This window comes from Glossina fuscipes, unplaced genomic scaffold (assembly GCF_014805625.2).
Source record: "Glossina fuscipes isolate IAEA_lab_2018 unplaced genomic scaffold, Yale_Gfus_2 3, whole genome shotgun sequence".
NCBI classification, from domain to species: Eukaryota; Metazoa; Arthropoda; class Insecta; order Diptera; family Glossinidae; genus Glossina; species Glossina fuscipes.
In genome coordinates this window covers 11482455-11507882 of record NW_023998417.1, presented here as the reverse complement: position 1 = coordinate 11507882, position 25428 = coordinate 11482455, and the positions used below count along the sequence as shown (strand labels likewise).

Sequence of the window (25428 nt, the reverse complement as noted above, 5' to 3'; positions counted from 1 at the left end):
TCATTAACGTTAAGCGCATTTGTTGAGGTCCAATTGCCAAACGAGTACTTTTTTTGCAAACATGGCGATAAAGTGTTTTTTTTTTTTTTTTTTATTTTTCTAAATCGCCTTTTCATCGTTAAGTCTCTCTCAATAATCCTGAAGGGATAAAAAAGAAGGATGAAAAGTTTCCAGACAGCTGCTAAGTGCTTAGATAATGATAATCAATACAAACTTTTGTGAAATGTCGAAAAGCAGTAAAAACACGTGTTAGTTTAATATATGAAATTGAATCATAAAATTCTAAAATCGTTCGTCAAAGTCTCATCTGTATTTGTTTTATAATCAAAATATTTACAGGTTTCTCCAAAAGTCAGTTTGCTTTTCAACTTCCTACTACCCTTAGCCTTATGAAGTAACACTGTTTTTAATGTCAAAATTTTCTTTCTTGTTATCTGCAGGTTTTCGCGATACTCTAATATTCAATTTATTTTACAAATAATGCCATACAATTATTATGATGATTCTTTTCTTTTCCTTCTTAGATTATTATTCTAGAGAACGAAGAGGGAAAGAAAATGCATAGCAAGCAAGCAATAAAGTATTATCAGTCCGGGAAGTTTGTTTACGTAAAATTTCTTATGTTCTAGCCAAACACACAATCAAAGTGAGAAGAAAATTGCAGTCAGGTTAAAAGAGCAATAAATTATTTTCTTAGAGGAAAACCGCGCTTACAGTCACCTGTAATGTCTCCGTATTAAGTGTTTATTATTGTTTGTGTTACTATTATTGCAGCACACTTCTGATGATAAACTTATATTAAACAGGAGCCGATCTATGCAACACCCAGATTTAGTATTCGAATCGTATTAAGCATGAGTGGCTATCTGCCTGTCCGCCTAAATAAATTTGTTTTCAAGACCCCTCTGTATATAATCAAGAAGATCAAGAGAATCCACTTTATGGGTTCTCTATGACTAAAACTAGTGAAGAATTTTATTAGTAGCAGTGGTGTAGAGTGTGTGGAGCAGGTGCGTTTACTACTCGTTTAAATGCCAGGTTTGATTTATGTGTAACCAAAATTGCTTTATCCCAATGCGAATTAATATTTAAGCCGGGAAGGCTACGAGGGGAAATCATCACAAAATCACTAAAATTAAATTATAGCCACGAAGCATAATTTACATAAGCTCCTGGTTGTTTTTTGGCGACCAAATCTAAAGATGAATATGAACCCATCCAACCTGACTATCTCTAAAAAAGTAAATCCAAAATATTTCACTAATACCGGCTACTGTGGCTGCAAATGTAAAAACAAATAAGTTTTTTTTTTTAATAATCTTGAAAGGGTAAGCCAAGCCATAATCGATGAACCTTTCTTCAACACCCTTTTTCAGATATCGGATATTGTTGATCATTTTATTTCTTCATATCATATACAAGTGTAAATATTCATTACTATTGCATACATATATTTCAAATGATCATTGCTTTGAAATTGTCACGGATTATGATGTCCTTTCAGAGCTAATTTACTGCATTTCATCGTTGATGATCTATCTTAGGAAACTAGTTTTATTATATTACTAGATAATAAAAAAAGGATCCCGAATCAGAAATAATATATTTATGGCGTTCAAAAGCCAATATTGTACGGAACGTGTGTTCAGTTTCCTGGAATAAGCAAAAACTGTAGCCTACGTATGCGCAGTTTCCCGAGATTAAATTTTTCTTTACTTGTAGATGAGTCATGCGGTTAACTACTGTTCATTTTTTGGGCCATAAATAATAATCCTTCGTTTTTTCACTCAATAAAAGCTGTAATAGCTTTTAAGATATCATGACTAAAATTCTAGGGCACGGTGTTTGCTCAAACGAGCATCATTTTGTTCTGAGCTTATTATTAATAGTTTAGCCAAAGAAATAAATTATAAAACTAAAGTCTTAAAGCACTAGCTCATCTAAACTTATTAAAAACTCTACCGCTCATGAGATTAGAATCCACGAGCATTGAGTTATTAGTCGAGATCCTTTGCCTACCCAGCCACACAAGCTTATAAAGCTAAGACAGACTTTTCACGACAAAGCATTGGTGTGACATGAATCCGCACTAATTTCTAGGCATATCTGAATTTCATAAAAGATTTTGTACGGCTTCGACAACATTCATGCCTAGACGAGCGTCACTACAGTTCTAGTTTTTATCTATGATTTGGTTTCAAAAATTGCATTGGAAGACAACTGGACAGACGCAAGCAGATATTTTGCAATTTGTAAATAAATTAAATGATGAAAAAGTGCAATGCTGGTATACAGTTCTTCTAAGGTAGATGGTACTATAGTTTGCTATGGCAATTGCCCTCTGACGTTGCAAAAGTTGAAATTTATTATAAATGATACATTTTACGACTAAATGTTGTATTTACTTTAATACCAATTGCACGTGGAAGTAAAAGAATCGCGTCTAGTCTAACGCTTGCCAAACAATTTTCAAAGATATCTTTTATTTTTATTGGCAATTGATTAAAAATCATTTCATTTCACACATTAAAAGCAAATCAAACAAACACAGTCAGCAGCAGCACAGATGAGTGATTTCACTATACAATTACGCGGAAAATCTCTACTCTTATATTGTTCCGAATTGGCGGTCTTTTGGCAGAAAGCTTGTCGCCCGCATCCCATTAAAGCGAATTCATTTTGCGTTAATCAGTTTAACATAAATAAATAAGTCATTTCACTTAATTACTTAGAATTGAAAAAATTAACAAAACACATAAATAAAAATTTTTATTTAACAAAACCGCCAACAATACTCTCCTCATCGGGAACCCGCTGTGCATCTTCACTTTTACGTTTTTTATATGCATTCAAAATGCCTTTGCAATTCTGATAATCGCTTTTAGTAGCCGCACAACATGTGCTCAACACATATTCATTCTCTATACATTTCGTATTTTGGGAACTCGTTCAATGCTTAATATTAATAATGTGTAGCGAAATATATTTTTACAAATACAAAACTAAATATAAATCGATCCTTAAATAGTAGTTGGGGTTACAACAAACAAAGCAAAAGCACTTTGGAAAAGAATTTCATTTTCATATCCCAGAATACTTCAGGTATATAGGGTGCAGTAAATTTCTTAGGAGAGTTTACACCGATCAATTTCGGAATCGATATAAGTTTGTTCTCTCTATCCGTCTATCTGGCGTGCTTGTGTTGCAACCTACTGGTCGCAATTTTTGTAATATTTTTATGAAATTTCGTACACTGTCGGTTGTTTTTAGCCCAAAAACGAGCTTTCCTAAAAATGGTGCGGACCGAATCATTTTCTCAGTCACTACCTATACAACGCCATTCTTTGAAAAGGAAAAATGTAAAGCATTTATGAGCAACTGAAGCGGTGGTGTTGAGTGTTTAATGGTCGTTCGTGGCCGACTATAATGTATTTACTATTTTCTTACTTGTTTTTTTCCTCGTTTCTCAGAACAATTTGTTGTTTGATAAATTTGATGTTATAGTACCCTGAACACGTACCCCAGGCGTTAAAGGAATTTCACGCAGGCACACATATACAAATTAAATGCCTTAAGTGCCGTATTCTGTTGCAGTAACAACTTAAAGTACTTTTTACTGCTCTATGCCAAAAATAAAAAATTAGTCCAACAATAATATCTCATTCAATGTTATTTTCGATATTTGTCGCAAACAAATAATATTACTTGACACACAGACATCGGTTAAAGTATAGCAGCACAGAAGTATGAGAGACAGCATGGATGATAGATAGTCTAGGTCTCTATTATTGAAATATGCGCATGAGTGTGTGTGGGTGCGTGTGGTGGGTGTTTTTTCGCGCAAGAAATTTCTTTTCTTAATTTCTTCATTTTTAGATTTAGAGAAATCTCTTACATGTATGTATACATATTATATGTGATATTTAGAAATTAAAAAAAAAAAGAGAAATCATTCATTATTACAATGAATGACTTGTGAGGAGTAAGTTAATCTTCTCTTTCCATTATTTATTCATTCACGCAAAGCATTGACTAAATCAAAATACAATTAATATAAACTACAAGTCTCGTGTTGCCTACGGCAATTAGTAAGCGAGTGACAAATCTCTTTTAATAGTTTCCCATTACAATTTTTGGAAAAAGTCTTTTAAAAAAAAGCAAAATTCTTCACCTGATTGTTTAAAATTTTCCCAAAAAAGAAAAGGAAAAAACTTTATTTCTTAAACATATGTTTGTGTTTACGTCTATTCAACTCACGTTTACAAAAATATATCTCAATAATTACATATATAAACACACATGCATATATATATATATATATATATATGTTATATATGTTTAAATAAAATATTTATACTTACGCCATTTATTATACATGGCGAGAAAGGTTCCTTAAGTGGCAAAGTGTATTGATCGCATTCCGTTCTCACTACTACTGCGTATTAGTATTTCTAATACGTGTCATGAATTTTTAATGAACTCGGCTGCTTAAAAAACTAAATTTTTCTTACATAATGCTACCTTACGTAACACTTACGCGAAACATAGAAAGAAATTCTCTTCCCTTTGTCTCTCCATATTCTTTCCCTTTTTAAATGCCCGGGATCCATTCACGGAGCTTCTTGTTTAATATTATGAAAGAATCGTCTCATTCAAAGACAAACACACACACTCAGTATTTCATAATATTTTACAATATATTATGTAATAAGATTTTTGGAACGCACTTAGATTTAAATAAAAATCAACCCTCTATGCCTGATCCAGGCCTGATGCCGATCCAGTCATTTGGAAGCACACAAATAGTAACTTTCTCATGCCTGATAATGTTATATGGAACCGTGAATTATTTGTTATATACGTTAAAAAGAACTCCAATCCGACGAATGGGGTTTGCCTGAAATGTGCTTTGAAGATCACACATAAGCTTTTGAGCCATCCATCGGCATATACATACATATACCTGATCATCAGAATCAAATAAAAAAAAAAGATGCCAGCAAAATTTCGATAAATTTCACTATATATCCCTGAACAGCAATCCATTCCATTTACTGTTATAAAACTTACTTATGAGCTTAAGAAACCCGAAAAAACTATATGCCAAGTATAACGTCTTTTAAAAACTGTCTGATATTTATAAAAGATATTCAAAACCTTGTATGAAGCCAGCCGATGAATGCCCTTGAAAATTGAATCTTCGACATGAAATATAAAATTTCGACATATTTTTAAAATATCATATATCGTCGTGTTATATATATAATATGCATAAATAATTTTAAGTAATTTCTACTAATTTTGTCAATCCATTAGTAACGCAAGTAACGCAGCATGTATGTTCGGTCAGCCGAAGATCGGTCGGTTTTACTTTTATGTAAGTGACTTTGCTTCGCTTTCTCCCCATTTTTAACTGAGTAAAGAAAAATCGCTTGAGATGTCAAGACTTTACTGTTTATTATCTTAACCTAAGTATTCGAGATTTTTTTTTTTTTTTGTTTTTTATTACATAAATTAAGATTTCCCGCATTTATTTTCATCGCCTTTATATTTTATTTTTATTTATATTATTCTTTTCCTTTCTTTTTTTTTTTTTTTCTAGGTAAATAAATAAAAACGAATCTTATCAACATCGTAGAGCCGGTAAGCAATAGAATATTTGTCTGATTAAGCGCATGTAGGCAATGAATGAATGAATGAATGAATGAATGAATGAATGAATGAATATATGAATGTATGAACGAGTAAATGAATGAACATGCACAGAGCATGCAATTGGAGAAAAAAAAACTTATGTTTGTTGTACAAAACGGACAAAATCTAACATTTGAAATTCCCACCATTTACTGATAAAAAAAAAAACTTATATCTAGAAAGAAAAAAAATAAGAAAAAGAAGAAGAAGAAAGAAAACTAAAGTGTAATGAATGTTTGAATGCATATATATTACGAGAGAGAATGTGCCTCTCCTCCAGTCATTGGATAATGTGGATAAGGTTTAACAACTTTTGCGCGCGAAACAAGCCAAAACCAAAAAAAAAAAAAAAAACAAAAAAAACAAACGCTAAGAATAACTTTTTTTTTTTTTAGACAAAAAAATGCTAATATACATACGCGGACAAAGCGCGTACATGTCTACTTAAGTACATATGTATGCGCACATACCACAAATCTTTTTCTTTCAAACACATCTATATACATATGTACATGTTTTTTCTCTAAGGAAATGGTATACGTGACGTGTATTCTGAGTTAAGAAATGATATTTTTGCAGTTTTTTCGGAGATAAATTCTTTTTCTTCTTAACTCACTTACTAGGTATTTACCATTTATGTCATTATGTACACTTTTTCTGTAATAAGTAAGAAATGCTAAATCGGTTTTGAGAGGGATTTAACACACCCACTATTTGGGGAAAATACGCTGAAATTAGGGCTATTTGGATGTTGCCAGTAACCAGTTTCGGGATAGTTCTTCATTTGCCAAATTTCATGTGGACGTTTGGTATGGACCGAACCGACAACGTAACCACTATTGAAGAAAAGAGTCTATAAGAGAGAAATTCTTTGCTAGATACAATGCTCTAAGAGGCATACAATTCTACAAAAGCCCAAACAGTGCTCCAAAAACCGTATATTACTTCGAGAATCCTCCCGTACAACCGTGGAGAACTTACATTGCTCTGAAAGCCACACAATGTTCTTAAGATTTCGCATTGTTCGAGAACAGTCATCTATTGTGCTCCAAGTGCCAACCGTAGATTCCGAGATCTTGTGTAATTTGTACTTATTTCTCGACATGATCTGATTTCTTATACTGTTGTACACCTACCCATGAATAGAACTTTTTATTCTATTTATCTTGACTGGCAAGACGAACATAAATATATTCGATCTTCAAACTCCTCATCTGCTTCAGCAAGCGAGGAATAGACACATAGAGCCAATTGCAAAGACAATTGCAAACCAGCCTTTTTCAAGGTTTTTATCTCAATTCTTCAATATCCAAGCAAAGGGAAACCCGACAAACATATGTATGAAGATATGAACTGAACATAGTTAAAGCGTTCTAGAATTTCACGTGAAAATTTTCCATAAGCACTTCATCTCACGTTATGCAGGATAGATACATTTTAAAAATCTGCCTGAATGCAGAAAATTCGGCGCATACGTGGAAAACGTGAAATGTACGCAATAGTCGAACCCCTGTTAAACGAAGGAAATTCAATTAAGTTTTTTAAATCGCGCGATATTGAAATCAAGTAAAGAGGCATTATCTTATCATAGATCGAAAAGGAATGCATTCCGCGATACAATTACAAAGAAGTTTGTAATGAATGTCGAGTAGATTTCATTACAAAACTTCGCTATGGTTTTGCAATTGCTTACAAACATCAAATGCTTATCAGACTTTATTAAGCCCTTGGCTTGATCGACCCGTGCGCGAGTTAACCGATTAAAGCGAAGAGCATTCTCTAGGAGAGAAAGTCCGCAAGCAAATCTTTCACGTTTGCGGGTCTGCGTATATTCTTCTTCGTCTACATTTTTTTTTAGTTCACACACGCATGGTGATCTGGTTTAGGACTTTGTTTTAAACATGTGCTTAAATTCTACCTTCTGAACTAATGGGCGAGGCTGCATCTGCCAGATGGTGGCTAAAGTGTTACGTCTTGACTTAATAGAAAATTTGTTTGTAATGCAAACGATTTTTCTCTATCAGCCTACTTCAAGATTGAATTAAAGAGAAGAAGATTTGATATATTTTCTGTAGATATTTGAATTACATAAAATATTCAGCAAGCATGACTGAATTGATTTAAAAAAACCTATCCTAACAGAGAATATATAAGAGCCACACAGAGCGAACATCAATTGGTCCCGAATATCTCTACATATAAGCGTTCATGTAAATGTGAGAATTTTTGTAGTTTCTTTCGACTCGGAGACAACATAGCAAGCCATTGGAAGTAATTGTATACTCCTGCCTTAGCGTGGTGCATGAATGTAAAAAGATATTCTTTTGTAATTTATTTTAATAAAGTTCATCAATGTTGAGTGTGAACTTCTATCTCTCTCTAGTATGTGTGCGTGTGTGCTACAACATAATTAGTTTAACTTCATGTAGGCATGTGTCTACAAATTAAATGCATTTTAGTTTAACTATATATAATTGTGAAAATTACTTTGATCCGGAAGTTGAGAGAGTGTGAATCACACTCTTCCAGGCCAGCCAAACATATATGCAAAGCGTTGTGTTCCTATTAAGCCGATTATAACATACATGCATGTATTCCGTTTTTTATTTCATTCATTTCATATTTACATATATGTATGTATGCATAGGGCTTTAGATGCATAAAAAAAAATCCAATGTGTATCAATTAGCACAGAGGTGGATACCAGATCTATCAAGGAACAATTTTTTATCGAATGCCAAAAGATCGCCGCAGCTTTAGCAAGAGGTTCCTTTATTTCCCACTTAACACAGGAAGATATGTATCTGTCATCGATTCTGCTCGGATAGCGAAAAGTTTCGCTTTTGTAGATCATCGCATTACTTTGCTTATATGTACGGGGGAACGACAGGATATGTTCGATTGCAAAAATCTTATAATGGATCACCGTAGATGGAGACCACTATTAGTACCTTGGATGTATCTACGATAATACTACACAGCTGCAGAAAAAAGGATTCCTTTTATGTCAGACGCGATCGGCAGGTCACCTAGGAAAGGGTTGTTGCCTCTTTAGGCAAGTTCTTAAAGATGATATCCTGTTATTTTGCCCCGGATGTAGTGGTAGCCAAGAGAACTGTCAAGAATCGCAAAAATCACAAGCTTTGTTGTACTTGCTTTTGCTTTCACTTTGCTGGATTTAGGAGAAATATTTCTCAAAAATGATTTTCAATCGATTTTGAAAAGTCCGCTAAATCTGAATGTAGGAAAACGAATTGAAGCAGATTTACGTAAACGCGGAAAACAGAGGGCTTTTGTTCCTTCCCAAACTCACTAATCTAAGTGAAGACTGGCGCCCTTCATAAGTCCTTGCCCAATACTATATTGGGCATCAGTGCTAGCACAGCACTTGGATTGTTTAATAAGTAATGATACGATGTGAAATTACATTACAAACGCGGAAAGTGAGGAGAGCTGCATAGAGGGCAACCCTCTTATACAGCATCCCGCAGTTTGTCGCGACTTTTGAAGACATTTTTCTTTATGAAAGGTTTGCTTGAGCGAATTTTCAATCTGAAAGAGTAAACTAATTAGTTTTCGGCTACGAAAAGGTTTTTCGTCGATCGAGACCATAAGCTGGCGCGCGTTGTTACGCAGCATAAATATATAGGACAATATGACAATGTTGATGATTCCAGATTGACTCTGCACGTATCCTTTAAAGTCATTCGATTAGATTTTATAAATCTATTCAGTTTCATATACGTCTTCTATAAACATTCTTGTTGTTGGATAGCTCATCTCCTAAAGCCCTTTGCCACGTCACAGGTTTTTTGAATGGATTCCCAACTTGTGCCACACAATCGGCATTCATATCTCTCCTCCCTCCCCCTACGCACTAATTTCAGATATATAAAAATTAAAAAGAAAGAAACGGATCACTTGAAAGTGCAAAAGTTGGGCTATCCCTGACCTACAGTATATAATAAACAGGGAGAATTACCACAATACATTTTAGGTGTCAGTCTTATGTCAAGTCTATGCTTCATTTTATGTAACAGTCGCTTTCTATTACTTTATAATTGATTTTCTCTTCGCACTTAAGTACGATTCACTTGAATGTATTTCCCTTTAAAATGCAAGAAAAGGAATAAATAAAAGCAGAAGCAGCGCTCAGTCCGCTCGTTTTGTTTCCACTCCACCCAATAATGACATTTATTTTCTCTGGCACCATATGTTATGCTTGCATACAATATATATGCTTAGAGAAGCCCCAAGCATTGACCTTTGACTAAAAGCAATTGATTTGATTTCTTTCATACTCATTTTTCTGACGAATTTATTTTAGGAGGCTTTCTTCGCTTAAGTCGTTCTTTTGTTGTTGCTGTCATTCTCTCAAAAGCTTTTATGATAATTTATTCATTTATTTATTAGTTTTTCTTTTTGTCATTTATTGGTGTTTGTTAAACTATTAAAGTTATGGGCTGGCAAACTCATCATCTATTAAAATGAATTATTTATTTTGACATTCAATTGCTTTTTCAATAATAAACACAATTTAGAAGATTAGAAGGTTCTACAAAAACCAAAACTAAAAAAAAATAATAATAATAATAATAATAATAATAAGAAATAAATTCAATGAGAAATGGAAAAAAAAAAAAAACAAAAAAATTAAATTTTCTCTTTTAACGTCGTTACATGTTAATCAGTCAAAGGTTACTTAACAAGTGTTCGATAAATTCTTGAAATCTATTGTTGAACCACAAAAATTTGTAAAAAAAAAAAATAAAAAAATAAATAAAAAAGAAACGAAAAGAGAAATCTGTCGTTCTGTTGTTGTTGTTGTTGTTGTTGTTGTGACCCTTTATCAATTTTCCTTTTTTTTTTTTCTTAATTCGTTCTCACTGAACTTGCACACACGGCCACTCAATCACATTTATATATGTATATAAATCTATGAGCCTATGTATCTCAGATGTTTTGGCGCAATTTTCTTAACATGGACGAGCATACTTTAAACCCTGCGGTACTTAGTTAATGTATTGTAGCAACTGATTGTCTCGTGTTGTTGCACTTTATTCTTATATATATATATTTATATATATATATATAAATATATACGTACAAATGTATGATTTCAAGTCAATGCAAGAAAAAATTATCACGACCCCTCCTGGTGTGTTCTGTGTTGTTCAATGTTTGCCACATTTTCAGTTTCTCATGTCCAATTTGCTTTCTGTTCCAGTTTCGCGCGCGCTGTCAGAATACATTTTTTTCTCTCTTTTTTGTCTGTTTGCGTGTGTATGTTTGTGGATATATTAGTATCCTTAAGGTATACATATATCATATATTTGTGTTTTGTGTGCACACACAAATCAAATCATTTTCCGAAACAGTTACCAGGACAATTCGTATATAAATATGTGCGAGTTGTTTTTGTTGCATTCCGAGTTCTTTCATAGTGTGCTATGATGTCTTTTCAATCAGCTGATTATCAAGGTTGGTTTTTTGTTTTTTTTAAGAGATTTTGTTGTGTTATCTCTACAGATGATCAGAATTTTTCCCCGCCTCTTTGCTGGCTTCTTTCCTCAACGGAACGCACTAATTTCTGTTTGAGTTTTTCTTCATTTTCGTTCATCTTTTCTTTATTTTTCGTTTTCCAATTGGCATTTGAGGCTTATCCCCCTTTGAGTTTTATTTTAGTAAATAAGTCAAGTTTAAGAAAATAAAAAAACTCGTACATAAACTCTTGACTTAAACAAGAAAGAAAAAAAAAAAAAAAAATAAATTTGTGTGTATATAGGACATATATATAAAAGATTTATTATAAAATTTGTGAAACTTCGTTTTTTGAGTTCGGGCGTTATATTGAAATGTTGGAAAGACGCAGAGCCACCATTATCTCGCTGAGATTCTATTAGTTCACCAAAGGCATTTCCAACCCAAAAGAAATCTTAAAGAACTTAAGAAAGCCATTATGTTGCCGTTGTTGATAAATTATCCTACAGCATCGCCCATAGAATATCGGTTCAAATTTTTCCAGTTTTTTTTTAGTTTACGCTATGGGCGAGTCCTTCGACGGGTTTGGCCCATTCTCAATACCAACCTGCGCGCCAAATTTGAAGTCGATAGCTCCATTTTTGCGGTTTACAACAGACGAACAGATGGACATGCTTAAATCGATTTAGAACTTGAACGGGGGTGTCTCTGATTCTTTCTTCGGGACGTTGCAAACGTTTCGACAAAATGAATACACAAACTCCTCAACCTTCGATGATGGGTATAAAAATCATATGTTCGCGCGCTTTTTCTCCATTCGTCCACCGTCCACCGTTCGAATCGAATGCAGATAATGGTAACTTTAGGAAGATTTGCTCATTATTTGCATATACAGTTAAATGAGATACATCCCTTAACTTTATTAATTAATTGAGATTCCAAACTCATGAATTAGAAACGTAGAAAAGGCCCATCAACGACTGACGTAATACTTTGATGACCGTTTGTATAAAATATGTTACTATTTCAGTTGATCGCTCTCGTGAAAGGTTCACTTCATGTGAAATCATCGGCATAAACATGAATTAATCAACCGGGGATCTTCCAAAAACATCAAATATATAAACATTTCTGACTCTGCTGCTCTGAGATGTATTACGTTACAAGACGGAACGAACATTTTACAGCGTTTGTACGAACTTCAATGCCTTGTAATGTACATATGATTTACATACATTTAAATTACATATTTTAATCGGCTGTTTTTTTTTTTTTTTTTCAAATACTTTAACAAATTTTTTAATTAACTCATGCGATCCAATCCTACGCACACATTCGTAATATGTTTAATTTAATATCCGTTGAAAGAATAAAAACTTGTTAACATTCATTAAAGAAGAAAATATCCATTACAATAACAAATATTATATTTATAGGCATTTTTATAGCCGCCATACCGTGGGATGAAAATAAACTAATTTTGTCATTACATTTACGACACATGCACACATGGAAAAAACTCTACTGCCACTTTACTACTACGCGTACGCGCAAGACCTTGTGAATATTTTCAATAAGAATTGACTTTTGAATTAACTTAACTAGATCTGCCCATTAAAATTTGGATATATCAAAGACAAAGACGAGAGTTAGTTAAGAAGATTTTAATAAAGGTTACCATGACCAATAACCCACTATTAACTAACAGAGCTGGCAAAAGGGCGAATAGGAAGTTTTTTTTCAAGCTACTGTCTCAAAACTAGGCGTGTTTTCTGCTTTCCCAGAAACAGAATAATTTGCAACACGTAATGTCTCTCAATATTTAAATAGAAAAAGCTTCTCTGCAGAGGAAACTTATAATGGAATGGTAGGGAACGAACGATGCTTCTTTGTTCGTAAGTATAGTGAAAAAAATGGGTAACTCAATCCGCTAGAGCACTTGCATTTTAGATGAAGAACACACCAGAAGTGCTAAAGTGCTCTTACTGAAGAGATCTGGATATCGTGTGTAGCGTGACTAAAACAACTGCAATTTGGAAACCAATAACTGTCGCAATGTCATGAAATTTTAACACACTTCGCTTGAAGATTAACTCTATTTAAATACCTTACAGATTCTTCAATAGTCACCCTACATTTGTGTGCCATCCTACGAGTTTATTAAGCAATACAACCTTGCAGATTAAACGAAGTCTATTCAGTTGAGGCCCACAGGCGTGTCTTATGAACCAATACGCAAAATATCTTAGCCTTTCGCTTATCTTTATTATGGGAGCAAGCTGCTAGGAAGACAGATGCCACACTTGTTAATTTTGGAACAAAAAGCGCTCAGTTACGAATTTTTAAAGTGTTTTACGACCAAAAAACATGCCCTATGTGCAGCAGAAAAACAAAAAATTCATTGAAACAAAATTTAAAATAACTACATATGCTGCAATATCGGTTCTATTCAATAAATGTGGTGATCTATGGCTTCATGACATGCATTTCAAGACAGCTTCCATGAAATGCCTTTATAAGAAAGCAATAGCAACCAGAAAAAGGCACTTGGAGCACTTTTCGGGAAATCCCTTCGGAATCTTTGCTTTTTATTTATATTACTCATCCGCCTGAGTGGCCGAAAGCAAACAATCTCGACTAGCAATTGAAGAATGGCCGCGTATTCGAATCTCAAATGCGTTCGAGTTTTTAACAAAACCGAAAGCTTTAAGACTTTAGTCTTATGCTTGATTTCTATGCCGACATGTAAAGACTTACCATCTAGCTAGTAATGGGCATTTTTTGTGGGAAGATCCCCCAAGATGTGTGATAAATTCGCAGATTTAGAGCTAGAAAGCCTCACTACATCTTCAACTATAATTTAACTTTTTTTTTTTTTAATATGAATGATGTGATCAGTATCCAAATTTCGACCTAGAGTAGGTAGTTAGTGAAAAGTATACATTTTCTATAAGAGATAATAACACGCGAACGATAAGTTTATCCCTTGACTTTATTACAATAGAAAAATATTATGCAATAGAGAGCAGAGAAAAGGAAAAAGTATATTTTTCTAAATTGAGACACAACTAAAGGTCGTATGAATCATGAATTTCGATAAGGATGAGGATGGGAATGATATGGCGATAATAATGATGACGACGATGGCGGCGATGAAAGTACACAGTTCTAGTATTTTATTAAATAGAATTCTTAGAATAATTTATGAATATACACATGCACACACAAACACACTTACACAAATATACTAAAGCTTGCGACTGATTGAAATGACTCCTCATAGAATATCAGGGTTTTGCGTAGCATATCTTAACATCTATTACAATAAAAAAAATATATATTAACATACAAATGCGTATCGACTTTTATAACACATGTTGGGGAATCGAAAGGAGATCAACAACCTTGTTTTCTATGTGATCTTTTACTCGTTCTAATACCGCAATCGAATAGGTTTTCTAACGCTTCATAACATATATTTCTTCTTCTGTGCGTGCGTGCGTGTATTACACTTTATTTCTCCTTTATGTTCTTTTTTCTAAATGCTTAATAAATTTGCAATTAAAATAACTTTTACGGCATGTTTTGTGTGTTTCGTTGGGCTTCTTTTCTGTTATTACTTTTTTAACAGTTATTCTATAAGCGATGTGTTGCTGCTCAAATGTCGTCTGCAAGTTAGACATATGTATGGCTGCCTATGCATATATTACATGTACAAACATACGTAATTGGGGCGGTTAGCTCTTTGCCTGCCCGTTGCCCTCTGAAGGCTTACTATGTTGCCCTCTTAATCCCCCACCACACCAATATGCGTATATATATATATATGTTAATTATATTTTAGATCGAGTTTAAACTCTCTACGCTTGCTTGTGCTTCTTCAATTGCTCTATGGACTCTTTCTTTTTATTTAACTTTTTTTATTTATTTTTATTTCACAAAAAAACCGAAAAATTTGGATATGTTATGTTTTGTTTTGTTTCTTTTTTTATTTCGTTTTGTTTTATTTTGTTTTTGTAAGCGCCTGCCCCTTAAAACATTTCAAACAGTATTTATCGTATGTAAGGCTGACGATGATGATGATGATGATGGGGGAGAAACAAAAGCAACGACCCATCGTTTAAGCAGTTGTTGTTATTGTTTGTATGCAAACATATTCACGCACACACACACACACACACATATATATATATATATACGCACATACACGAGCATATTGATCGTCTATGTATATATATATATATATATATATATAACTCGTACAGAAATTGTAGTCGATGAAGTCTTCTTCTACTTGAAACTATTCGCGGAAATCATTCTCTTTTATTTGGATACTTACGGGGTTTAATTTTTTTTTTTTTTTTTTTTGGAAATATTTACGCACACGTAATACCCTTAACTAGTAAAGAGTGAGTAGAATACATTCGTCATATGATTTATTCACTTGAATTTAGATTAATTTAACGAAGTATTGTAAGCGAACTTTAATTTATCCACAATCTGAAATTCCCGATAATTCATTCAATTTACGCTCACTGGAAAAGATGATGTTACCTACGGCCAGTTAACAAAACAAGACCATTTCTGGCCTGAATCAACAACTATTTGGTTAACTCTCGCGCGAATTGCAAAGAGCAGGAATGGCGCTCGAAAAAGTCACAATATCTACAGCAAATAATGGTGCATTTCATAACATATAGAAAGATGACAACTGTAGGAACAAACGTTCTTATACCTATCGTTGATTTATTCCCAAATCGACAGCAAAAAGCTGCTGATGTATTATATACTTAAAGGATATGCCAATTTTTCCATTGGTATCACGGTGGCACGACCATCGCTATCTCAAAAATAAAATCGAAGAAGATGGTATTTTAGCACTCTACAATATCGTGTTAGCAATGTTTTATGTTCACTTTGGTATCGTCCATAGAATATAAAAATTTTTCTTGTTTTTATTTACGGCTTGGACAGACACTTTGGCCGTATCCTTTGGCCAATCGGACCGGCCTGCCCGCAAGAGCTTGGTATACTCCTTTTAGCGATCAGGGAAATAGATCGATTCATATATTAATAGTGATCAGGAGTATGTGTTAATGATTTGGTTTTTCTTTGAGACTTCTTTATAAGCTTTACAAATGCTTTGCTCAAATGAACATGCCACATGCAATGGATATAAAGACACAACGATCTCTTGATATCAATAATACAAGCGACTGAACGAATGAAAATCGCCTTCAACTCGTATCCGTCTTGCCCAAATACATTGAGATATTCGTGTATGTTTCTTATTATTACATACAAATTAAGAAAATCAGTATACTTACTTGAACTAGTAGTAAAGACAAAAAAAAAAAAGAAAAGGAGAAAAACAATTGAGAAAAACTTTGTTTATTTAATTTTTAACATTTTCTGTATAGATATCGTCAATTTTTTATTTGCTCGCGCATACATAATTATCTTATTTATTTGTGCGTACACACACATATGTAGATTATTAGATATCGCATTATCTATAAGTGTCAATGAAAAGTTTATCGATGAAAGAAAGGTTGAACCAAGCGCCTAAATAGTTTATGAAAAACCGAAGGGGGAGTTCTATATCTCCATGTAAAAGCTTTGCAGACAAGGGATTTCGGGAAATGTCGTTATATCCCTTTTCTCTCTTCTTCTATGTAAAAACTATTAAAACTAAGAAAAAGTTGTAGAGGAAGCGTTAAAGAGAACATTAAAAGATTTCCTTTGCCAACTCAACACAGGCGGTCAGCTAAGCTGCTCTTAATATGCCATCTAGCTGAGGATCGATAATTCGAAAAATTGTAATAATATTTTGTTTGCGTGGGCGGTATCCATAGGAAAGTTCAAGCGGAAAATTTCATCAAAATTTGCACTTTTTACGCTTTACGTATATATATATACAATATGGTCGGTAGGCAATATATTCTATAATATTTTTAGTTTACTGCGCTGCTATTTAAATCGCTTTTGATTAGTATTTGTTTGTTCTTGCTTGTGTTGAGTCCTTTGTTGGTCTCTCTCATGGTTCTTTTTTCTTAGTTTTCATGTGCTTTTGAAGTGATTTGCCGCCTTTTTATAGCTGACATTGGTGCAGACTATGCGTTAATATGTGCATGCACATATACATATACATATATATATATATATATATGTGCAGATTCTTAAACTTGCTGAACTCGGCTGCTAAAAAACTTTTATTGTAGACTTGCTTGAGGTTGTGTCGTCTTTTTACTTTGGAATTTCTTTGTTTTAAAATACATAACATATACATATATAAACGCACACACATTTAAATGTTTAGTGAGAACTTGAGGATTGTTAGTTTTATTTTTCTTAGTAATAAAGCAAGCATTGGTTGGTCGATTTGTTGGTTACCTGTGTTGTGGGGTTTCGTCTTGCGAGAAATGATGAGAATGATGTGCTCCAAAACGACAAACTCCCGAAATATATGTATAAAGAACCGGGGGGCCTACGCTTTACTACTTTTCTCCCAAGCTCTCTTTTTCTTTTCTTTTTTTTTCTCTTTCCCTCTCTGCTTTTACATAAAAAATTATGAAGAGTATAAAAGAGCGTAATATAAATATGGTGGAGAATTTATGTTAATCTTTTTGTGGGCTTTTTTGGGCTTGGAGCTGTCGGGTATAAAAGCTTACGCGCCAAAATTTTGCTTAACATTCTTTGCACAGCCTCCTTAGCTTAAAGAAGTGGATACCACAGCAGCAACATTTTTGCGTCTACGTCTGTTTTATTATTATTTTTTTTTCTTTTTTTTTTTTTATCTATTTGTTCTCAAACAGTTTTTTTTGCATTCATTGGTAAAGAAAAGGAATGCAATAGAAATTTATATATGCCTGTGCTTTTTTTTTTTTTCATTTATATTGTGCTTATGTGTTTAAGTGTTTGTGTTTATATGTTTGTGCGTGCTTTTTTCTTTTATTTTTTTTTAAATAAAGAATTAAATCAAAGGAAATTCCTTTAACTAAGGGAAACCTGTTATAATAGATATCTAGGAACATAGAAAATATTACAGAATTTCAGTTTTATTAGGTAGAGAGGAATTTCCATTGAAATCTTACCTACCTTTACTTTGCATAAATTTTTCGAAAAAAACTATGTAAATTTGTCGTCCAAAGAAGATTAAGCCTAGCATGTTATGCATATTACGTTGGTGTAAATAAGAGCCCATAGAAATTAAACATTTATTAAAATTCCTATATCGTTTAAATAAACACTTCCCTGTATACATATTATGTATAATATATCTATATATATCTATATATATATATATCTATATATACAAAATGTACAAAGATAATTTATTTTTTCAATTTCTATCCTGTTTAGATGTATATATATGCATTGACTCTATAATGAATCTTTGATGTATATATCTAAATATATGTATAAAATTATTTTATATTATAAATGCTTGGAGAAGCAAAAACGGGGTAAATAATTATGTGCACATATATGCTTATGCATATGTGTATGCATATATATATAAAAATGGAAACCTTAGCAAAGCAAACCAAAGCCAAAGCCTTGGTTTTAGCTCAACTCAGCTGATGACTTGCAGAGATTCTTCTTCTTTTGATAGTTGATTTTGTTGTTGCTATCATTGGTTGTTGGCACGAATTTAGCAAGACCTCCTTGTTAAATATCGTGTCTACCATGATGATGAACCTGAATAAGGCGAGCCAGCTAACACAAGCAAAAGTAACTACAACGGATTTTTAAGGAATGCGCACAAATTCTCACTCCTTGCCTGAGTTCTTTTACCATGATTTTGTTACTTTTCTCTAAGGCGACTCTAGCTATTTCTTCTCCTTGTCTTTTTATTTGATATTGTTTTTGTTTATTTTCTTTTCATTCTTTTGTTGAGCTTTGTCTGCACTTGTTCTACCACTCTCTCATCGAGTTACTTGTTCTCTTTGTTACTGCCTTTCATATCATATGTCACCGTAAAATGTTGATCATATGTATAAAGAAGAATAAGATATGAATGAGAAAGAAAAAGAGATAGATGCAAAACATGTTAATTGCAATAATAGTAGTAGCACGTACTTGTTATGTTAATGCGAAAGCAATAACAAAAATCATATGATTTGATTTGAATTGTGCTAAAAGCAGAATAAAAACAACAATTATTTTCTTTGCACTAACACTAACATAACTAACTTTAAGTAAATGATAAATATGTGAGAAAGGGCTCAATTAAACTCGTTCTCTCTCTCTTTTCGCTTCCAAAAACAACTAACTAACTAACTAACTAATAATAATAATAATAATAACAAGAACAAAAATCAAAAACGAGAGCCCCATCTATGCTCAAAGATTTTTTCTGAGAATTTGTTTGTTTCTCTGGCTCGTTTCGTAAATTCATACACACAGCTGATTGCCGCTGCTGTTTGTTTTTACTCTCTCTCATATAAGTCACAAATTGAAGTAACTTTGTTTTTGCCGGTAGACAAAATTCAATATATATGCATGCTTACTCTATATCCCCCTATGAGTGTATGAGAGAAAAATAAAACTTAAAACTTTCTGCCTAAACAATAAAGACAGACGGAGTATATAAACAGAACACACAATTGAAGAATCAGTCATTTCGAGTTCTTTTCTTGATCGTTGTAGTGTGGTGTTCGTTAAGGCAGCTGAGCAAATTGATTACCACTTAATAACTTTCCTGCTTGGCCTGCTGCCTGCCGCTTGCCTGCCTTGCTTAAAAGGGATATTCGAAAATTAAACAAAATTTCATCTAAATTGTACTTAAAAATTATTAATCAAATATAAAAAGGAAAAAAGTATGCTTCAAAGGACATGAATTTCCAAAAAAGAAAAACACAATCTTTCTATTCCAAATAAAACCAAACCCGCCGGCTTTTTTTTTTGTTTTGTACCAAATGATAAACTTTAAAAAAATTATTGGTTTTTCGATGAAAAGGATATTTAATCAAAAATATAAATTTTGATGAAATTTTCGTGTTTACAATTAAATAAACGAAAAAAAAAATTCAAAATTTCATATAAAAGGAATTGCTTTGTAGCAATTTTTGCTAAGTTGTCGCAAGACAAAATCCTGAGGAAAAAAAGTTAATTGTTTTCCCAAATTAAATCATTCACAAAATTCGTTCCGAATTCAAAATGCTTTGGGAATCTATAATCGAGGAGTCCGTCGACATAGCCATGGATTACCAAAGGTAAAGTAGCATTCCCTCTTACCGGGCATATTAGTATTAATCTTTTAAGTGTGCTTTGTGATATACAAGTGAAAAATTAGGATCCCAGTATCTCTAAGATGAGATAGAAAATTAAAGGCAATTTCAGCGAATTGATTTACACCGTAGGACGGTAGCTCTCACTATAATTTCCTTAAACCTTCTGTATTCATTCTTTAAGATCCGTGTATGATCAAGTTTGAAAGTGATATTTATCCGGCTTTAAACACCTCTACAAATAATCGAAAAGAAACGAAAAATGCCAAAACATTTTTATTAACAACCCATCGTCGTCCGCACACAGATGGTTATATGGTTAAATTTGACGGAAATTATATGGCGGCCCCCAACACAAATGCACTTACTATAATTAATTTTTTTGATTGAAATATTTATAAAGTAAAGTGTAAACTTTTAGAATTTTTAACCGAAAATTCACAAATAGACTGAGGAAGAAAGAAAGCGAAGCTAAAGTGAAAAATTATATTTTGAATTTTACATATAACACACACATATGGCTCACATCAAGTATAACAAAAATCCTATAAATTTTACCATCAGCTCTTATTGATAAGTATCTCCCAAATGGGTGAAATTCGCTTAAACACAAAAAATAAAAATAAATAGGAAACAAGAAAAAAGAAAAAATTTTACAATTTTTCTGCAAGAGTTGAAATTGTTTTGAATTTTTTTTTGAACAAATTTTAATTAAAACCCATCGAATTATACCCGATAGGTATGAGAAGTTTCGTTGCAAGCCAATTTTTAAAATATCTCCCTGTGTTTTCGTTCTCTTTAATGCACTTGAATAATAGAGCGAACGAATGAACGACCGAGCATTCGTATCTCCCATATGTGCAAATATGATATTTTTGTAAGTTAGAATCTCTGCAGTAACATATGTATATACATATGTTTTTTCGCGCGTGTGCATGTATGTATGCGACTGCAAAAAGGCGGCCTTCAAATGAAAGCAAAAGTTCTTTCTTCTTCTTCTTCTTCTTAGTCGACAACAAACAAAACAACAAAAACAAAATGAAAAGCTTTTTCCCACATACTTGTTCTTTGAGCAAAGCTCTGCCCACTGAATTTGGGCCTTTTCTTAATTGTTTGCGTGTTTTGTTGTCTATAGTGAGTGTATAGTGTGTGCTATCCGTGTTTGTTGTGCATGGAGCCCGTTTGTTAACTTTATCATTGCGCAGCATAAATATAACAGCAAAAAAAAAAAAGTGGTTTCATTCATAAAATTAAGAACCGGTGTCTTTACGCGGCCTCATACAAATGAAAATGTACATGTGTTTTGTACACGTAAATGTAGTTGTGAGTGATGCTTTATTAGCACTATTGCAAGCATTTTTTTTTTTTTTTTTTTTTTTTGATGATTATTGTTGTTGTTGTCGCTTTTCTGGACCTGACCCAATAATCGTGTGCCAGTCAGCCACTAAACCCTGCCGTGCAATAAAAAGCAGATGTGCTTTAAGTTTTGCTTCGATAAGTTTTATTATGTTTTTTCCGCAAAGTGGAAAAAAAAACTCCCTTCATATATATGGCCAACTTAACTATTGCTTTAGCACATACTAACACGACATGTTGATAATATATGCGAGGTTTAAGTTTGTTTACATATTTATTATTGTTTCGCTTGGCCAAATGTGTACAACGTTTGCATTATGCGTCCGCCTGTGTGTAAGGTAGCGTGAAAAGGGCTTCCCCCACTTATTTGCAAACATACACTGAGACCTATAAGTACGAGCATACTCATGCACATATATATTATGGCTATTTTAGAACAAAAAAAAGATCAATTTTAACGCGTCTACTGTGAAGTGAAAATATCAATGCGACGGTTTGTCTGTCTCTCTGACTGTCCTTATATTTCGCATTATTTCTTAATTCTCCTGTTGTTTACACACATTCGAAGATTTTTAAACAAGCACATGGCGTTTTTGTCCCGGTCCCATTTCTTGCCAACGCTCGTTCGGAAATAGTTCAATTCTGCTCTCATAATTTAAAACGGCAACAATCAACCCTTAATGTGAACGTACTGTGTTTCGATCATTAATTCTTTGTCTGTGGTAAAGTAAAACAACAACAACCAGCAGAAAATAGAGAGTTGAATGAACCCTCTTTTCAACATATCTTTCAATAGCAAACTGCGTCAGTCTGGCGAATAACACCCGCTTAGCTATGCAGTCAGTTCTAGTTTGGTGTTCTTGCCTTCAACATGAGCGTACTCGCGCAATCTCGTACTTTTCGGAAGTGTTTCATTATTCTTAAGGATAATATTCTTTTAAAAGTCCGCATCTTAGTGTATGGCGAATATATACATATTTTTTTTTTACTTTGTTAATAGTTAAAAAAATTTATTTTATAACTTATTGCATATTTGCAGTTTTCAAATCCCTCGACCGGGCTCCATGCGGCGTCTTAATATGGACTCTTCGATGCAAGATATGGTCATAGATGAGTTGTCGTTTTATGACGACGAAACGACAACTAGGGATCGGCTTTTTAACGCAAGTCCGCCTTTAATGAGATTACTATCGCCCGAAGGTTCACCACAACGCTTCCAAGTGGTGGAACGACCAAAATCCTTACAAGCTCGCCTTGTTCATGGTCAGGTATCTAAGTCTGATAAATCGCAAAAAGCAGATAGCACCTCGGCAAGTTCAAAAACACCAGCCAAAGCATTTCGTATACTTCAAAGTCTGTCGTCTGGTTCGACGGAATCGTCTTTGGATGATGAATATAAGGAATTTTTTGAAATGGAATCATTGGATCAGCCAAATGTGGCCCTCAATTTTCCAAGTAATATGAATTCATTGATTAGCGGGCGTATTATAAAGAATTCGCCTCCCAAACCGCCGGAAACCCGTCGTCCTTCGGCGCGTCGCTGTCTTAGTATGAATGAAAATACGCAATCGTATCATGAACCAAAGACTCCCGAGGTAGTAAATACCGGCATTAGTGGCCACAGCAAAAGCAATAGCAACACCCCGTGCCCATCACGTCACACCAGCAGTTGTGGCTTTAAGCGCCCGGACCCGCCATCAAATAGCTGCTCACCCATACAACCAAAACGTCACCGCAACGCTGAAAAAGAAAATCTCGATGGCTCATTTACCGGAATTGCTGGCAATGGTCCTGCGTCGCCCGCTCCTATTCCCAATGTTATTCCTGCATATAAACCTACTGTTCCGCTAGCAGCTACCAATATTTTACGTCGCTGTATATCGATGAATGATGCAGAGATTATGTCTGCCCTGGCTCGATTCGACAATAAAGACGAACCCGATCTAATTGGTGACTTCAGCAGACCCTTTGTCCTACCACTCGTCGAAGGTCGTCATCGAGACCTCAAATCAATATCCTGCAGTACTGTTGCGCGTTTATTGAAAGGAGAATACGATGACAAAATTACCACTTACAAAATTATAGACTGTCGTTATCCGTACGAGTTCGATGGCGGTCATATTCGTGGGGCAAAGAACTTGTATACGCAGGAGCAAATTATTGGAGAATTTCTAACCCAAAAAAAGAGTAACAAAGGACACGCAGAGGCTAGCAAACGTAATATTATTATATTTCATTGTGAATTTTCATCAGAACGTGGTCCCAAATTGTCACGCTTCTTAAGAAACCACGATCGCGCTCGCAATACAAGCTCATATCCGGCTCTTGATTATCCGGAAGTTTATTTATTACACAATGGTTACAAGGAGTTTTTCGAAAATTACGCTGATCTATGTGAACCGCACGCCTATCGACCCATGTTGGAACCATCTTACTACGATGAATACCGGCATTTTCGTTCCAAATCGAAATCATGGAATAGTGACGGTGCTAATGGTACAACGCAGCGTACAAAAAAATTTCGTTCGCGTCTAATGGTCTAAGTTACAAAGTAATGCTGCCGTCACCATGCACCGTAACTCTCTTAAATGACTATATATCCCGCCTACATTGCCTGCATTGACCGCCACCACCATACACACATACAAAAAAAAAAAAATATTTTATTTGAGTACTTGTTATTGTCGTCGTTTTCGTCGTCACTTATATTGTTATATTAATTAGTTTTTCTTTTTTTTTTTTGCATTATTTGTTGATTCCTTTTTTACTGTGTCCAACCCCCCCCAAAAAAATGACTTTATTTTTTACTATGATTTTTTATACAACAATTTCCCAATTTCCCCATCCTAAAGTCCACAGTCCCTTACTCATCCTTTTAGTTACCGCGTTAAGAAAAAAAAACTTGTTACTGCAGCAACTTCTTTGCACTCAATTGAAACTTTACGGCAAATACCGAATTATTATTTATTTTTGATACTTAGATAATTAATTTTATATATTCATGTAAGACTTTTTTTGTTTTTGTTTTTTTTTTCTTTTTTTTTTGTTTCTTTAGTTGAATTTATGTATAGTCTAAATGTCCCTTAGAGTTTGTGTAAAAAAAATTCTCCCTCGCTTTCTTTCTCTCCTTGTATCCCTTTCGGCCTTTTTTAAAACAATGGAAAACAAAATTTAGTTTGTGTGCATTATAATGTAATTTTTATGGTCTCCATGTATCATCCTAATAACCTAATAGCACTACGATATTATCATTCGATCCCCCCTCTCTCAGCTTCTCCATTTCCTCTTCAACAAAAGCATGTGTGTAAAAACGTTTTTGTTGTAAGCTATATATTACTGATTATTATAACATCGTAACGCAACCACCGTAAGTTATTAGACTAAACGGTTCGGTCTTTTTCAAAAAAAAAAAAAGAAAAAGTAATAATATTTCCCCCGAAAGAAAAATGAACCAAATTTGAACTTGAAAACAATTATCTGCAAATTCACGTAAAGTTGAAAACTTTTTACGCACAATTACGCTTATAGTATATATTTAAAAAAAAAAAAAAAAAAAAAAAAAAAAACCTCTTCTTTAAATATTGTTTTCTTAAGATTTTTTTTATATAATTTTTATTTTTTATTAGTTTTTAAAGCAAAGCTTTTTTGTATCAAAAAATGCAAT

At 33.5% G+C, this 25428-nt stretch overlaps 1 protein-coding gene across 3 annotated transcripts in view; it reads left to right on the top strand.

Annotated features, from left to right (window-relative positions):
- The window catches only part of LOC119634695 (M-phase inducer phosphatase), a 162400-nt gene extending 137371 nt beyond the window's left edge, over positions 1-25029 (top strand). For 2 of the 3 annotated variants that reach the window (XM_038029003.1, XM_038029002.1), the window contains exon 4: positions 22804-25029. In XM_038029003.1, the coding sequence (XP_037884931.1) occupies positions 22804-24307 (1504 nt within the window). In that variant the 3' untranslated portion in view covers positions 24308-25029. Of the gene's footprint in view, positions 1-20150; positions 20394-22803 lie in introns of those variants that run through there. The other variant, XM_038029004.1, reaches the window with a different exon arrangement.
- Positions 25030-25428: the final 399 nt, after the last annotated feature.